The sequence below is a fragment of the Cervus canadensis genome, chromosome 4 (genome assembly GCF_019320065.1).
Source record: "Cervus canadensis isolate Bull #8, Minnesota chromosome 4, ASM1932006v1, whole genome shotgun sequence".
NCBI classification, from domain to species: domain Eukaryota; kingdom Metazoa; phylum Chordata; class Mammalia; order Artiodactyla; family Cervidae; genus Cervus; species Cervus canadensis.
The window spans coordinates 102,741,446-102,758,295 of NC_057389.1; the positions used below are offsets into that span (position 1 = coordinate 102,741,446).

At 51.9% G+C, this 16,850-nt stretch overlaps 1 protein-coding gene across 1 annotated transcript in view; it reads left to right on the forward strand.

The window, feature by feature from the left end:
• The first annotated feature begins 1,623 nt into the window (after positions 1-1,623).
• SIN3B (SIN3 transcription regulator family member B) overlaps positions 1,624-16,850 on the forward strand; it is a 45,474-nt gene continuing 30,247 nt past the window's right edge. The window contains exons 1-4 of the mRNA XM_043467220.1: positions 1,624-1,754; positions 1,997-2,103; positions 3,411-3,564; positions 10,799-10,999. Of these exons, the coding sequence (XP_043323155.1) occupies positions 1,647-1,754; positions 1,997-2,103; positions 3,411-3,564; positions 10,799-10,999 (570 nt within the window). The 5' untranslated portion in view covers positions 1,624-1,646. The remainder of the gene's footprint in view (positions 1,755-1,996; positions 2,104-3,410; positions 3,565-10,798; positions 11,000-16,850) is intronic.

The following is a 16,850-nucleotide window of genomic DNA, read 5'->3' on the forward strand; positions in this document are numbered from 1 at the left end:
CCCTCCTCCAGAGGATCTTCCCTACCCAGGGATCGACTCGGCATCTCTTACGTCTCCTGCATTGGCAGCCGGGTTCTTTACCACTAGCGCTACCTGGGAAGTCCAATTCTACTTCTAGAAGGTGAATTTGCTCAGTCGTGTCCAACTCTTTGCGACCCCATGGACTGTAGCCTACCAGGCTCCTCCATCCATGGGATTTTCCAGGCAAGAGTACTGGAGTGGGTTGCCATTTCCTTCTCCAGGGGATCTTCCCCACCCAGGGATCGAACCCGGGTCTCCTTCTTTGTAGGCAGATGCTTTACTGTCTGAGCCACCAGGGAAGTCCCAATTTTACTCCTGACCCCTGACAAATGATGCACTTGTTGCCAATATATTCTTAGCTTTCCTGCACCTCTTCACAAATAGAGATACCAAATGAAGATAATGTACAAGAGACTGTGGGATGGCAGAGGAGAAGTCGGGTAGTTTCTTGAGAGAGAGGATACTTGGGTTGTATTTTGCAGGCTATATAGGATGCTTTTGTGTAATGAAGAGATAGAATAGGGCTTCTGGCTGATGCATGGGGTCAGGGAGCAGCCAGGCTAAGCAGGCATTGACAGGAATTTCTGCACAGATAGAAGGCAGCTTACTTGGGTGGAAAACTCTGTAAGAAAAGTTTCATAAGGAGTAGGTTTTTACTGCCTTCAATGCTGCATGTAGGTGCTCGGATTTAACTCATAAGAAATAGGAAGACCTTGGAGATTTGGAAGCAGTTGTGGAATGATCTCAGTTCTTGATGGCACTGGGACTGGAAAAACTGGTTAAGAGGCTCCCAAACTGGTCCAGTGGGGAAGTGATGGAAACAGGACTAGAGAAGTGAGGAGAGGAGGATCAGGACTAAGTCAAGAGCAATTTAGCAGGGACTTCCCTGGTGTTTCAAAGGCTAACACTCTGCACTGGCAACACAGTGGCCATGGGTTCAATCCCTGGTCAGGGAGTTAGATCCCACATGCCACAGCTAAGAGTTTGCTGCCACAATTAAGATCCCACATGCTGCAATTAAAACTGAGCACAGCAAAATAAATTAATAAAAAAATTTTAAAAAGCATTTTGGCAAAACTTCACTGCAGGGCCATGTATTCGGGTGCGGTGTGTCCATACCTCAGTTGTTACATCAACCCTAGAAAGCAGGGGTCCAGAACACTATTTCAGTAAATATATCAGGCTGTGTAGATCTTAGCATCTGTAGAAGCTATTCACCCCGCCGTCGAAGCGCAAAAATAGCCAGAGGTGCCCAGTAAACGAGTGGGCATTCCAGTGTTCCAGTAAACCTTAATTTTACAGACACCGAAACCTGAATTTCATAGAATTTTCACGTGGCACGGAATAATCTTCACTATCGGAGTTTTCCCAACTTTTAAAATTGTTAAAAAGCATTCTCAGTTTACTTGTGGGGCCGGACAAAAGCAGAGGGCAGGCCTTGGTTTGCCCGCCGGTGGTATTTTAAGCGTTAGCATTTCAGTTTTATGGGTAAGATCCTACAGCCAATCCCTCAAGGAACTTTGCAGTCCCAGCCGCCGCCAGGCCACGCCCCCCGGGGCGGAGCCAGCGCATGCGCGGCCGACCTCGGGCGGGGGGCGGGGCGGGCCGCGGCTCCGAGTTCCAACATGGCGCACGCTGGCGGCGGCGGCGGCGTCGGCCCTGCGGGCCGGGGGTTGAGCGGTGCCCGCTGGGGTCGCTCGGGCTCCGGGGGCCACGAGAAACTGCCGGTGCACGTGAGTGGTGCCCCAGCCCTCCCTGGGGAACCCCGTCTTCCAGTCCCCGGAGGTTGGCGCCCCCTACCAGGGCCCCGCCCGACCCTGGCCCTGCCTCGGCCTCCGCTCCGCTGGGCCCTGGACCCGCGACTCCCTGCCTCCGCCCCTCGGAGCCCGGCCTGTCCCCCCTCCTGCCAGGGACCCCCGGCCCCTTCCCCTTCTGCGCCGACCGCGGCCCACCAGGACCCTCCCCCTCCCCGCAGGTGGAAGACGCCCTCACCTACCTGGACCAGGTGAAGATCCGCTTCGGCAGTGATCCTGCCACTTACAATGGCTTCCTGGAAATCATGAAGGAGTTCAAGAGCCAGAGGTACCTGCGGGGCCCCTGCCCAGGGGGACGTCCCAGCTGGACGCCCTGGGCCGCAGTGGGCCTGAGCGATGTGGGAGCCACTAACCCCCGCTGCCCCTCAACAGGGTGACCTTGCGCAGGTTGTGACTTTTCGGAGCCCCAGTTCCTTCTTCCAAAAAACGGGACGGAAGGGTACCTTCCTTGTGAAGCTATTGTGGGGGATTCCTGGAAGGAGGGCAGGGATGGGGTGAGGCGAGTGAGGCTGTCAAGCAAGCACAGGAGGGGATCCTGTCTTTACTCAGGATGTTGGGTTTTTTTTTAAGATAAATTTTGTTCGTCGGGAGTTTTTTAAAATTTAGATTTTTCCCCCCCCAAGCACTGCATGAAAATGTTACTTATCCTGGTTAAGGAATGCTTTGGCAGTCTCTCCCCCTCGAAGCTTAATCCCCAAGGTGAGTGCCTTACTTGCCTCGCCCTCATCCCAGGCCTACTTGAGAAATAACGCACATAAAATGCTTAGTAAGGAACCTGGCACTTAGAAGGCATTTAAAACACATTAGCTGTTTTCACAGGCACAGAATCAGGGGGGTTGGAGATATATTGGGGATCTCCCGATATCCTATCTTGTTTGCCGGGGCTTGCTGAGACTTAGAGTGGGCCAGGGATTCACCCAGATTCATGTTAGGAGCAGAGATGGGACCAGGACTCCGTCCCTTCTGACTTAGATTCATGAGTATCACGTCCACACTGTGCTGCTTCCCCCACTGAGGAAATAATAATGACAGGACCCACCTGGTTTCCTTCCACAAGCCCGATGCTAAGGCCTTGGCCCTGACTGCAGCCCTGAGGGAGAGCCCTAGCTCCTCTCTCCTTGATCTGTTATGCAGTTTCCATACTTGCAGGGCCTTTGACATTTGTGCATTACCGTCAGTTACTGGGAACAACTCCTGTGTCACAGCAGATCGCTAATTCGTATGAAGTGAGTTTATCTCCCCGTTTAGAGGACTTGGCCTCCTGTCACTTCTTGGAGCTCAGGTTGTGCGGCTGGCTCTCCTGACATTTTCAGAACCTAGCTCACGTGCTTGCAGTTTTTTTGGGAGCTGTGCTGTGTGCCTGTTGTGGGTTTTTGCTGGGAAGATACAGGGAGCCCAGGCCTGGCTGCCTTGGTGGTGGACCACCGTCTGCAGTCACACGGAACACATTTTAGGGTGCTTCGTTGTCTGTTGAGCAGCCTGTGTCCTGGGACGGTTAAGAGAGTCAGAAGTTAGCTCGGTTCCCAGTTTGCCCCCTAAGACGTTCCTGCCCAGTCCTGGTCTTCTCTGTTCCAGCATTGATACTCCTGGCGTCATCCGACGAGTGTCGCAGCTCTTCCATGAACACCCTGACCTCATTGTTGGATTCAACGCTTTCCTTCCTCTCGGCTACAGAATAGACATTCCCAAGAATGGCAAGTTAAACATACAGTCGCCTCTGTCGAACCAGGTATGCAGTGGTGTGAGTGATCGGGCCTTAGCACCTCCCACTCTGGCACTGGGGTACTCAGGCCAGGCAGTGTGTCTCGTGTGTTTCATTGGCAGGGAAGCAGGTGAAGGGTCGATCTTCTTGAAATGCTTCTAGCACAAATCAAAATAAATGGAAGCACCTTCCCCAGCAGCCTCTGCATCCCAAATTGATCCGTTCGGCAGATTTAAATCAAGAGTGGCTGTGTCTGTATGTGTCAGCGAGGCATTCTCCAAACACAGTTTTATGTCCGGTCACAGTCAGAGACACGGATGGACCTAGAGTCTGTCATGCAAAGTGAAGGAAGTCAGAAAGAAAAACCAGAATCGTATATTAGCGCATGTATTAACATGTGGGATCTAGAAAAATAGGACAGACGAACCTAGTTCCAGGGCAGCAGTAGAGACGCAGACATAGAAGACGGACATGTGGACACAGTGGGGGAGGGAAGGTGGGGTGACTTGGGAGATTCGGTGACTTGGCGTAAATACACTACTATGTGTAAAATAGATAGCTACTGGGAACTATGGTATATGGCACGGGGAGCTCAGCTGAGTGCTCTGTGATGACCAAGAGGGCTGGGATGGGGTGGGGGTAGGAGGGAGGTCTAAGAGGGAGGGGATGTATGTGGGGGTGTGTGTGTATATATCTGATTTGCTTGGTTGTACAGCAGAAACTTAACCTTGTAAAGCAACTGTACTCTGATTAAAAAAGATAATGGCAGTCGCAGCCGCCAAGGTCTGGGTTTGAGGCTCCTCCTCAGAGCGCTAGGCAGGCCGTACTTGTACTAGGCCCATGAGCCCTCTGATCACCCCTGGCACCACACAAAGTAAAGCGGTGGAGATGCATGTGTGACCAGCCGTCTTTATTATTGGTGTGCTTCCCTCCCCTGCGGGCAGGACCATGGACTCAGCTCAGGCTTGTGGTCCCTTCTTTCTTAAGTGACAGGTGGCAGCCTCTTCTGTCTCTGCAGTCCCTTCTTGTTTGAGCTCTCCAGACCCCCTGAGAAAAGGACTGTTTGAACTTTACTCTTAAAAGGTAGCCACTGTCTTTTTTTCTCTCCTCGGTCCTGTTGCCATTTAGGGCATAAGACTTTGCTGGTGGCGTTGCTGGCCAGGGCATTGTGGGTGTTCAGCGGCATCCCTGGCCTCCACCCGTAGGCCCTCACCCAGTCGAGGCAGCCAAAAACAGATCTCCAGACAGAGCCACATGTCTCCTGGGAGCAGAATCACAGCATTGAGAAGCCCTGGTGTGACTGAACCAGCTCTTTCAACCACCTCCTCCTCCATCTCTGCCCCAGGGGTTTTTGCAGGGAAGCTAAAAATCTACTCTGAAGCATTTTGTAGGTTTCTCCTTTGTTGAAGGAGATTGCAGTTTCCTATCAATTAGGGAGTCAGGATTTGAAAAGAGAGCAGTGCGAGGCGACTTGGCAGTGGCAGGTCCCTCTCTGAGGGGGGCTAGCGCACACATTCTGCCTTTTCTCTATGCAAGGCAGGCTTGTCAGCACATCAGCACCATCAGCAAGTCATCTCATTAAAGCTGAGGAGTGCGCCTCACTTTTAAAAAGGTACTTGGAAGCCTGGGGCCAAAAAAGCTTCCATTTCATGTTTGCAAATGAAGCCCCAGGATCCAGAGGTAGCGCTTGTGCCTCCAGATGATAAAAGCTTTAGCGGGGATTAACCTTCAGAACAGTCTGGCTAGAGGAGAAAAGCGAGCTCTTTGCAGCTCTATGTGCAGGGGCACTTTGCTGAATCCGAGGCACTGTGTCAACACTGGGTGTTGAGGAAAGAACCGGTGACATGCGGAATTTGCCTTTCTCTAGCCCTGTGGGAGTAACTGCTCCCAAGGCCGGATCTTCACACGAGCCTCTCCTTCTCTTAAATAGCTGCAGGGCTCCTGCTGCTCCCCAAGTAACTTCGAGACCTGTTGGAGAGATAAGGAGAACAGTCTTGTCTGCCCCCGGGGTAGATTTCGTGACTGCAAGTCTATTAATTCTGAGGAGGAGTTTGATGAGAATGTTCCCTTATTAGCTGCCTACCAGGGCTTTTTGGTCTTGCTGCAGCCTAGGAGCCCCCGTGTGTGGGGCTGCTCCCTCAGCCCGAGAGGTCCATGCCCTTCATTCCCTCTGGTCGCCCACTGCCGTCTTGGTTTCACATCACGTTTGTGGACGTGTTGTATTTCCAGCCCTGCTTCCCACCAGGCCCAAACCAGATGTCTTCTGAGCTTTCTAGAGTCCTTTTCAAGTCATTGGTAGCCTGAGAACTTTCCAGGGCTCCTGGCTCACTAGTGCCCTGGTGATTTTTTTTTTAACTGGTTTTTCTGGCTTCACTGTTTTGAAGTACCTTCTGTGTGTGTGTGTATGTGTGTGTGTGTGCATGTGCGTATGTGAATATTTTCCATTCTTCATCCCATCATGAATCCTGTAGACTATAGACAAGGAGAGAATAGTTCTTAAGTGCTGAGGAAGAGAACTAAGTGTTAGCCTGTGGGGAGCCTTTTGTCAAGGTTTCTCAGCCTTGCCTCTGGGGCCAGATTGTTCTCAGTGGGGCCCGTCCCATGCTGTGCGGGGGGTGGTGAATCACTGGATTCTACCCACCTGATGCCGGTAGCCGCCCCCCCCCCCCCCCCCCCCGGCCAAGTAGGACAACCTTAAAGGTCTCTTGACATTGCCAGGTGTCCCCTGGGTTGGGAACAGAATCTCCCCGGTTGAGACACTGGCCTAAGGGAAAGATAAACAGACTTGTGCCATGATGTGGGCAGCATGCCCAGGGGCCAGGGACCACAGCAGGAAAACCATTCCCTGGCTGTGGCCTTTGGAATCCACACCTTTTTGGTTCTGGTTGACTTTAGTTTTAACGTCACCTTGTCAGAGAGCCCCCCCCCCACCCCCAATTCCCATCTCCAAGTCATTTTCACAGCATCCTGTTCTACATATTTCAAAATAGCATAGCAAAGCTAAGAAATAAAAAAAATGCGGTATTTCCTGTTGATTTGCCTTCCCTGGCAGATGGGGTCCTCCAGATCAGGCCTGTCTTGTTCACGACTGTCCCCGTTCTGGGACACCTGAGGGGCGAGACCCCAGGCGTTAGAAGAGTGGTAAATCTTGGCTGCCAGTTCTGTTCAGGATAGACCCTGCCTCTCGGGGGCGGCTCCTTTGTATTTGTCCAAGACCACGTCTGCTTAGATGAACTTAGAGATAAACCTTGAGGTGCAGTTTGTAGTTTAGTGTCCCCTTTACATTCAAAGGGACGCCGGCTGCCTTCCCCCTGTGAAGGGTCTTTCAAAGTTCATTCTGTCCCTGGGAGGCCACCTCCTCTGTGCCAGGCACTGGGGTTTGTTCAGATTCCTGGCTCTCCAGCCCTTGCCTGGTTAAGGTGGGGACTCACGCGAGACACGTGTGGATGGATGTGAGACGTGGGAGGGAGTTCAGTGCCACGAGTGAAAGACAGCAGAAGCCAGGCCTGGGGAGGTGCCGTGGGCAGAGGTGGGGGAGCAGGGGCCACGCCGGTGTCTTCTGGGGGCGGCTCTGTGGTCGGGGCGTGAAGGCCTGAGGTGGGAACGAGTGGGTGTACTGAGAAAGCAGGAAGCCAGTGGGGTCGGGACCTGAAGCAGAGGCTGTAGGGGAGAGAGCCAGGAGCGTGAGAAGCCAGGGGAGAGTTCTGGAAAGGCCCCTCCAACTGCCATGCCAGACGTGGACTGGGGGGCGGGGGGCAAGAGAAGATCTGGGAGGCTAGAGGGGGCCCTGTGTGAGCCAGATGGAGGGGAGGGTATTGTGGACCAGGGGCGAGGTGTCAGTGAAAGTGAGCGATCCGGGTGATGGCAGGATGCAGCACCTGCTGAGATGAGCAGTGGGGCGGGGCGGAGGGGGCCACTGTCCCCTGCTGGGGTGTCCCCTTGAGGAGTCTCTGCAGTGCCAGGTGGGGCTGTGTGTGCACACTCAGATAGGCCAGTCGGCCGTGTACGGCGGCTCCTTAGTGTCCGGGAGGCGTTTCTGCTGTGCCTGGTCAAGGCCACCCACCGCAGGCAGAGAACACAAAAGCCTGGATTGTTCCAGAAAGTTTAGACCAGGGGTTGGCAAACTGTGGCCCGCGGAAAGAGCCAGCTTATGTTTGTATGGCTGATAGCTTCTACCTTTTTCAGATTACAGTAAAAAAATGTTTTTAAATTGTGGTAATGTTTGCATAACATAAAATTCATCATCATAACCATTTCAGTGTGTCCAGTTTAGTGGCTTTTCAGTGTATTTACAATACTGTGCAGCCACCACTAATTCCAGAACATTCTTATTACCCCAGAAAGAAACCTGTGCCTCCTTGGCCCCATCCCCCACCCCACCCAGCCGCTGGCAGCCACTGGTCTGCTTTCTGTCTCTATAGGTTTTCCTCTTCTGGATACTTCATATAAATGCAATCATGCACTGTATGTCTTTTTATGTCTGGGCTTCCTTCTCTCAGCATTGTGTTTTTGAAGGTCATCCATGTTGTATTGGGGCTTCCCTGGTGGCTCAGCGGTAAAGAATTCGCCGGAAATGCAGGAGACCCGGGTTTGATCCCTGAGTCGGGAAGATACCCTGGGGAAGGAAATGGCTACCCACTCCAGTATTCTTGCCCGGAGAATTCCGTGGACAGAGGAGCCTGGCAGGCTACAGTCCATGGGGTCATAGAGACTTGGACACAGCTTTAGCAACTCACAACAACAGCAACATGTTGTACCAGCACTTCCTTCCTTTTTAAGGCTGAATGATATTCCACTGCATAAATGGAGCACGTTTTGTTCATTCATTCTTCACTTGATGAACACTAGAGTTGTTTCCACCTTTTGGCAGTTGTGAACAGCGCTGCTGTGAACAAACACATATAAGGATTTGTTTGAACACTTGTTTTTGGTTCTTTGGGTAGATACCTAGGAGTGGAATTGCTCAGTCACCTGGTGACCATGTTTAACTTACTGAAGAATCACTGGGCTGTTTGCCACAGTGGTTGGACCATTACCACCTGACCTTTTTTGTGGAGCCCATCTGATCTGCAGGGGGTGGTTCTCCATCTTGTCATAGTAACTCACTTCATAGAAGTGGAGGAGGCACATGGTGCTTAAAAATGCCCCCTTATACTAGTGGGAAAGGAGCCCTCAGTGAACACACAGCCTCCTCTGAAACCATCCTGGGCTTCAAAGCTGCTCCCTCCCTCCGCCCCCGACAAGCCTGTACGCCACAGAGGAACACGGGATCAGATCTCTGTGAGTTTAAGTGAGAGGTGATCAGGAGGAGCACCCCAAAGTGATTGAGAACCAGTTCCAGCGCCGGGAGAAACAGTGACTGCTCAGTCTCCCGTCTCTGTTTTCCTTGGCTCAGACTCCTGGAGTTGCCTCTGCACCCACCCGAACCCCAAATTCACCCCCACTCGAACCCCAGATTCGTATCTCAAAGTTCTGATCCTCTGTATCTCAGAATGTGACTGTATATGGAGATAGGATCTTTACAGAGATGATTTAGGTAAAATGGGGCCATTAGGATGGGCCTTGATGCAGTCTGACTGCTCTCCTTATAAAGAAGAAATGTGGGCGTTTGGAGTGACCTCGGGGATATGTGCGCACAGAGGGACAGCCCTGTGAGGACGCAGTAGGAAGGAGGGGCAGGTGTCCAGGCAAGAGGCCTTGGGAGATTCCAACCCTGCTGCCCCCTTGAGCTTGGCCCTCCAGCCTCCAGAACTGTGGGGAATAAGTGCCTGTTGCTGGAGCTGCCCAGCCTCTGGTGTTTGTCGTGGCAACCCTGGTGCACTGGTAGACCCACTCAGGTGCTGGTGGGGGTGCCTGGTGGAGGCGGCACAGTGTGCCTGGAGGCCCCTGGGGTCCAGGGTCAGCTGCAGGTGCCAGGGAAGTTCACCCGATCATCCCCAGCCGTGGATAAAGCCCACTCTCTTCTAAGCACTGCTCCAGGCACTGGAGATACAGCCATGTCCAAAATAGAATCCCTGCTCCCCTGGAGTCTCCCTGCAGCTCAGGGCTGGACAGACAGTAAAATAAGTAAAATGTGTCACCTGTAGGAAAGTGGTATGTGCCGTGGAGAAAAAGCAAGCGAGAAAGGGGCTCAAAGTGCTAGGAGATGAGGTCTAGAAGATTTCCCGAAAGGGGTTGTGTACGCAAAGACCTCAAGCCAAACCAGAGGGATCCTGACCTGCCTGAGACCCAGGCGGGGACCCGCAGGAAGCCGAGGGTCAGTCCTGACAGCCCAGCTGTGGTCAGTGGCAGAGCGAGGCCATGCTCAGGTGGTTATTCAGTCGCTGAGTCATGTACGACTCTTTTCAACCCCATGGACTGCAGCACGCCAGACTTGTATCCTCCCCTGTCTCCTGGAGTTGGCTCAGGTTCCTGTCCATTGAGTTGGTGATGCCATCCAACCGTCTCATCCTGTGCCGCCCTCTTCTCCTTTTGCCTTCAGTGTTGCCATCCTCAGGACCACACGTGAAATTCCAGTTTAAAACAGAAACATCACCTCCTTTGTGGGGTGGTCCTGTCCCACTGTGAATTAGGATTCCAGCCTCTGGGAAAGAGAGACGTGTGTCTGTCTTTTATATGTGTTTATGGTGACAGAAAAGCATGTAAATGGAGAGCATACTTGATGCCTGCTCAGGGCCCGTCACTCTTCTCTCATGTGACTTGCCCCGGGCTTAGCACCAGAAGCCCCACGGCCCTGGGCAACCTGGATGGTGGGCCTCCCTCACCTGCAGGGTCCCAGTCTCCTGCCTGCTGATAGCAGGTAGCTTTCACAGCTGAAAACAGTCTTGCTGAAATGGACTGGCCAGAGGGTGGGAAGACTTTGTTATAAACGGCCCCGAATTCTGCTCCGAAAAGGATTGAACAATCCACTCTTTGTAGTTTTCTGGAGAATGCTAATTTTTCAAAGTGTGGAGTGTGCATCCTGGTTTCATGGGCTCTGAGTCTGTTAGAAGGATCGGGCAGAGGTGAGTTGGTGAGAGCCAGGAATGATGCACAGGCGCTCCGAAGGCTGAGGGGGACTCAGCGTCTCCGTGTCTGCGTGCCCCGTCTCCGCTTCCCTCTCTCCACGCCCCCAGAAGTAAACTTTTTCTGTATCAAAGGAAAAAACTCAGCCCTGTGCTGAGTTTTGCCTGCTCTTGCAGACGGTGGCTCAGTCTGGTGTTTCTCACAGTCTGCTGCCCGTGTTGGGCCGGACAGTAACTCACTGTCGTACTGTTGTCAGGAGAATTCTCACAACCACAGCGACTGTGCAGAGAACGTGAAGCAACAGGTGCTGTACAAGGAGGACAAACCCCAGGTGCCCTTGGAGTCCGATTCCGTGGAGTTCAACAACGCCATCAGCTACGTGAACAAAATTAAGACCCGCTTTCTGGACCACCCGGAAATCTACAGGTCCTTCCTGGAGATATTGCACACCTACCAGGTAAGACTTCGGTCGCGCTTTGCTGTGGGTGTGGGTGGCGCCGCCCAGTGTCAGGTGCAGCAGGAGCATTCTGGTTCTCGTCGTGAATTCCTGTAAAATTCTGATCAGCTCTTTTTTTTTTTTCCTGTGTTAATTTTCTTTTCTACTGTGGTAGAATATATATGTAAAACTTAACCATTTTTAAGTGTACACTTCAGTGGTATTAAGTACTGTACAGTCACACTGTTGTGCAACCATCACCATCATGCATTTCCAGAACTTTTTCATCTTCCTGAATTGAAATTGTGTCCCCACTAAACTCTTGTGACTCCCCCTTCCTCCCTCCCCCAGCCCCTGGCACCCGCCCTTCTACTTTCTGTCCCTGGATCTGGCTCTGCTGGGGGCCTCCTGCGAGTGGCATCGTATTTGTGCTTTTGACTGGCTTGTTTCATTTAGCGTGATGCCCTTAAGGTCCGTCTGCGTTGTACCGTGTTTCAGAACGGCCTTCTTTTTGAGGCGGAATATTATTGCATTGTGTGGCTTGGCCTCATTTTCTTTCTCCCTTCGTCCATCAGCAGACACTTGGGTCGCTTCCGCCGGACGGCCGCTATGAGTCACGCTGCTGTGATCAGGAGTGTGCTTGTCGCTGTTGTGTGTGGGTTTGCTTTCAGTTTGTTCCCTGAGGCACCTCTGCACCCTCTTTGGGAAACACACATTAGAGGATTAAAGAACCCCCCAAGAAGACAGTTTTCCTTTTATAGAATGGCTTAGTTATCATTTAGACAATAGAACTACCCTTCCTTCATTTATGCTGATTACAACTGGGCCTTGCGCCAGGTACTGGATCAACGGAGATGAATGGTCGCTGTTGCCTAGGAGTTCAGTTTAGGGCTGTGCGAAGGAGAGGTGTGTCAGTGTTGAAGGTTGCTGACCCCATGAGGGGTCAGGCTGAATTTCTTCTAATATTTAGTTACTTACTTTGGCCACATTGGGACTTAGTTGTGGTACTCGGTCTTCACGGCACCATGTAGATCTATCACTGTGGCACAGACTCCGGTTGTGGCATGCAGGCTTGGTTAACTCTGCGGCAGGAGGGATCAGACCTGCATCCCCTGCATCACAAAGGGGATTCTTAACCACTGGACCACCAGGGAAGTCCCTCAGGTTGAATCTTAACAAATCAGTCAGAACCATCAGGTGAAAGACGGAGTCTCTCGGAGCCGGGCAGACTTTGCAAAGGCCCAGGGCAGAGCGGGCAGCTGGCTTCAGGGAAATTGGCAGGGAGTACAGGCAGGCCGTGGGAGATAGACGGGAGACAGTGGAAACAGTGTCAGACTTTAGTTTTTGGGGCTCCAAAATCACTGCAGATGGTGATGGCAGCCATGAGATTAAAAGACGCTTGCTCCTTGGAAGGAAAGTTATGACCAACCAGATAGCATATTAAAAAGCAGAAACATTACTTTGGCAACAAAGGTCCGTCTGGTCAAGGCTATGGTTTTTCCAGTGGTCATGTATGGATGTGAGAGTTGGACAGTGAAGAAGGCTGAGTGCCGAAGAATTGATGCTTTTGAACTGTGGTGTTGGAAAAGACTCTTGAGAGTCCCTTGGACTGCAAGGAGATCCAGCCAGTCCATCCTAAAGGAGATCAGTCGTGAATATGCATTGGAAGGACTGATGCTGAAGCTGAAACTCCAGTACTTTGGCCACCTCACGTGAAGAGTTGAGTCATTGGAAAAGACCCTGATGCTGGGAGGGATTGGGGGCAGGAGGAGAAGGGGACGACAGAGGATTAGATGGCTGCATGGCATCACCAACTCGATGGACATGAGTTTGAGTAAACTCAGGGAGTTGATGATGGGCAGGGAGGCCTAGCGTGCTGTGATTCATGGGGTCACAGAGTCGGACGTGACTGAGCGACTGAACTGAACAGACTGACAGACAGGCCAGTGGCAAGGGGCATCAGTGTCATGCAAGGAGATGAGACATCATCTTTGCCCAGACATGGACTCTCTGCTGCTTTTTGTTTTTCTAAGCAACAGAGCCCATTTTTTAAAAAAAAATGTTTATTTTCATTTATTTATTTGGCGCACCCTGTCTTAGATCTTTGTTGTAGCATGTAGTTGTGATACAGACTTTTTAGTTGCGGTTTGTGGGGCCTAGTTCCCTGACCAGGGATTGAACCCTGGGCCCCTGCCTTGGGAGCACGGAGTCTTAGCAATTGGACCACCAGGGAAGTCCCGAGGACCCACTTTTAAAAGTGAAATCTTGTGCACAACCTTAATAAGAGAAATGAAGAAGTGAGATTACTTTTAGCATAAATGTTGGTGATGAGATTGGCAGCATTTGCTTCCTGTAAGCCCAGTGGCGCTATTTTGATGGCCTGAGCACATGCGGGCACTGGTGCTGGTGACGTGTGTGGCCCTGTCAGCCCCACGTCCAGCGGCTGCTGCGCCTTGTGCAGCATTAAGAACTTCCTGCTTCTCACAGAGAAGTGGTTGCACGTGGCAGCTCTGAACACCAGTCTGTTTGTAACCATGGGGGTTTATGGGTCCTTCACAGATTCTTCGGGGTCCGAACATCTCAGGGACAAGAAGGATCATTAGAGGGAAGGCCAGGAGGTATCTGTTCTGTTGATGGGAATTGAGCAGAGAAGTTAGACTGACTTGACCAAGGTCATGGCGAAGGGCTGCAGGTTGATCTGGCGAAAGCGTGAGGGAAAGGTACAGCTCAGCCTTCTCCAGCCGCAGCCACAGGAGTCGGTTGGAGATGCAGCTGCCTGGGCCTCCACTCCAGGTTCTGCTAGGCACCTGCTTTTCCAGCGGGCACCCTGGCAGCAAGGGCCATCCATTGCTTCAAGAGGAGCTGGCAGTGTGAATTTCTATGTGAGTTATTCTGATTTTAGAACATTGGCTCAGATTTTTTTTTTAAATTTATTTCATTTTGCTGCCCTGGTTCTTTGTTGCTCTGCGGACTTTCTTGAGTTGCGGTGAGTGGGGGCTGCTCTCCGTTGTGGTGCACAGGCTTCTGCTTGCAGTGGCTTCTCTCGTTGCGGAGCACGGGCTTTAGGGTGCTTGGGCTTCAGTAGCTGCGGGCTGCGGGCATAGTTGCCCCACGGCATGTGGGATCTTCCTGGACCAGGGATCGAATCTGTGTTCCCTGCATTGGCATGCAGGTTCTTAACCACTGGACCACTAGGAAAGTCTGGATTTGAATTTTTTTAAGACATTGTGAGGCCAGAGTGGCTCTAGAGTAAATTTAGCCACGTTACTTGTTTTTTTTAATCTGTCAAGCCTCGATTCAGACCTTAGCTGTGACCCCTGCCCTTCAGAGTCCTTTTGCTCACCACCCTGAACCTTGGGGTTCTAATCGGTAAACTAGCTATAAAGTGGTGGTGCTGACCCAATTAAACGTGGTTCACTGAGGTCACTGATTGAAGCACAGTGCTTGCTTCAGGTCAGTGGGGGGAGTAGGTTCCCTTACACAGCTTCATACATGTGTCGTGTGCCTGGACAGGCACAGCCAGCTCTGCCCTGACGTCCCCAGGGTGACCGCAGTCTGCACGTACGCCCCAGCCACAGGGCTTATGGGAAACCGGGTCAGGGCACGACCCTCCAAAACTGTGTCAGCCACACACTAACAAAAAAAGGTACTGGGCCTTTCTGGCGGTCCAGGGGTTGAGAGTCTGCCTGCCAGTGCAGGGGACACAGGTTCGACCCCTGGTCCGGGAAGATCTCACACGCCTCAGGGCCTAAGCCTGGGTGCCACACCTACCGAGCCCACATGCCTTAGAAGCCTGCCTGGTCCACAAGAGAAGCCACTGCCATGAAAAGCCCGAGTGCTGCAACTAGAGAGGAGCCTTTGCTCGCACAAGCTAGAGGAAGCCCATGCACGGCAACGAAGACCCAGCGCAACAACAACAAAAATATATATATATATAGGCACCTACAAAAACCGGTAGCACCATTGTACACTAGTTAGATGGCTAAGCGTGATGTGAATATTGCAACACTCGACCTTGGAGAAGGCCTGAGGCTCACCTGTGGACGTGGGTGTGGAAAGGTTGCAGCCTGCAGGTCACTGTGAGGTACCAGGAGGAAGTTTTCCTAAAATGCGATGGGATGATGTCGCCCCAGATTGGAAGGGTGGCTCCTAACAGCCGAGGGAGGGTGTGTGCGTGTTGGGTGTCATGGGTTTCCCACATGGCTTGGCTCAGCCAGGTATGCTTCTCCACATCCACCCCTTGTTACTCCTGGACAAAATTCTGTCTTGGTAGCAGATGAAGAATCCATACCACGCTCAAATCACTCTTTAGTATTTGTGCCAAACAGATGTCTGTTTAAAACAGGCCTTAGAGCATAGCTGACTCTTTCTGTGGGAAAATTTGCAGGAGGTGCATCCTCCGTTAGAGAGTGTGCACCCGTCACATGATCATAGATGGTGCCAGGCTTCCCTCTGCCAGGGGCACCAGGCTTTCTTTCCACCTTGTAATGAGAGCGCCCAGTTCCCCACACCCTGCACAGACATCACCAGTCACTTACCCAGTCTGATGAGCAAAACTGCTGTGACTGTGTTGTGGGTGCTCAGTCATGTCTGACTCTTGGTGATCCCATGGACTGTAGCCCACCAGGCTCCTCTGTCCATAGAATTCTCCAGGCAAGAAGACTGAAGTTGGGTTGCCATTTCCTCCTCCAGGGAATCTTCCTGACCCAGGTATTGAACCCTAGCCTCTTGAGTCTCCTGCATTGGCAGGCGGGTTCTTTACCATGGAGCCACCTGCTGTGATGCTGTTTTATTTATTTATTTATTTTTTTGTGATGCTGTTTTAAATTGTATTTATTCAAATATCACTGAGTCTGATCAATGTTTTATCTGCATAGGAATGATTTGTATTTGTTCTCTGAGCTGATTGATCTTTGCCTGTTTTTTCGTTTGGCTTTCAAGTGTCCCGGTAACTTGGGGCAGGGTAGGGTGGAGGCAGTTTTTTCTCCCTCCTAATGAGGTGCTCCGTGTGCCAGGATTGGGAAAGTACCTTTCCTTGCTGGCTGAAGCAGGCCTTGGAGGGGAGGTGAGCCGAGGGCTCCCGTTCCTTGTCTCTCCTCTCTGCAGCTCTGGGGGGAGGACGTCGAAGCCTTGTCGTGCTGCTTGCTCACTCATATTCCGTGTGTAAAGTTGATAGGGACTAACTTTTTTTTTAATTCACTCTTCTTTTATTTTTGGCTACTGGGTTTTTTTTTTTTAGTTTTTATTTTAATTGAAGGATAATTGCTTTACAGAATTTTGTTGTTTTCTGCCAAATATCAACACGAATCAGCCATGGGTATATATATGTCCCCTGCCTCTTGAACCTCCCGACGCTGTGCACAGGCTTTCTCTAGTTGTGTCGAGTGGAGGCTACTCTAAAAGCCATGCGCTGGCTTCTCATCGTGGTGGCTCCTCTTGTCGCGGAGCAGTCTCCAGGCGCGCGAGCTTCAGCGGTTGTGGTGCACAGACCTCATGTAGGATCTTGCCCACTCAGGGGTCAAACCAGTCTCCTGCATTGGCAGGCGGATTCTTAACCACAGTGCCAACAGGGGAGTCCAAGGACTGACTTCTGACGGCCGACTTGCGTTCTCCTCACCTCTTCCTGCCCTCCCAACCTGCGACCCTTCTGGTCTTCATCTTGTTGTCTTAAGCTCCAGGTCAAGCCATCTCCCTTCTGGGGTCTTGGTGACCCTGGGAGAGCAAGTCCCATAACCTGCAGGTTCCTTCCTGTCCTTCTTCACCCTCTGCCCCTTCCAGACTCAGCGCTAGCTCCTCATATCCCCTGCCCAGCGGGACGAGTCCCCTTGCCCTTGGGAGCCGCGTGGATTCGCCATTGACCTTGCCCTTCCGC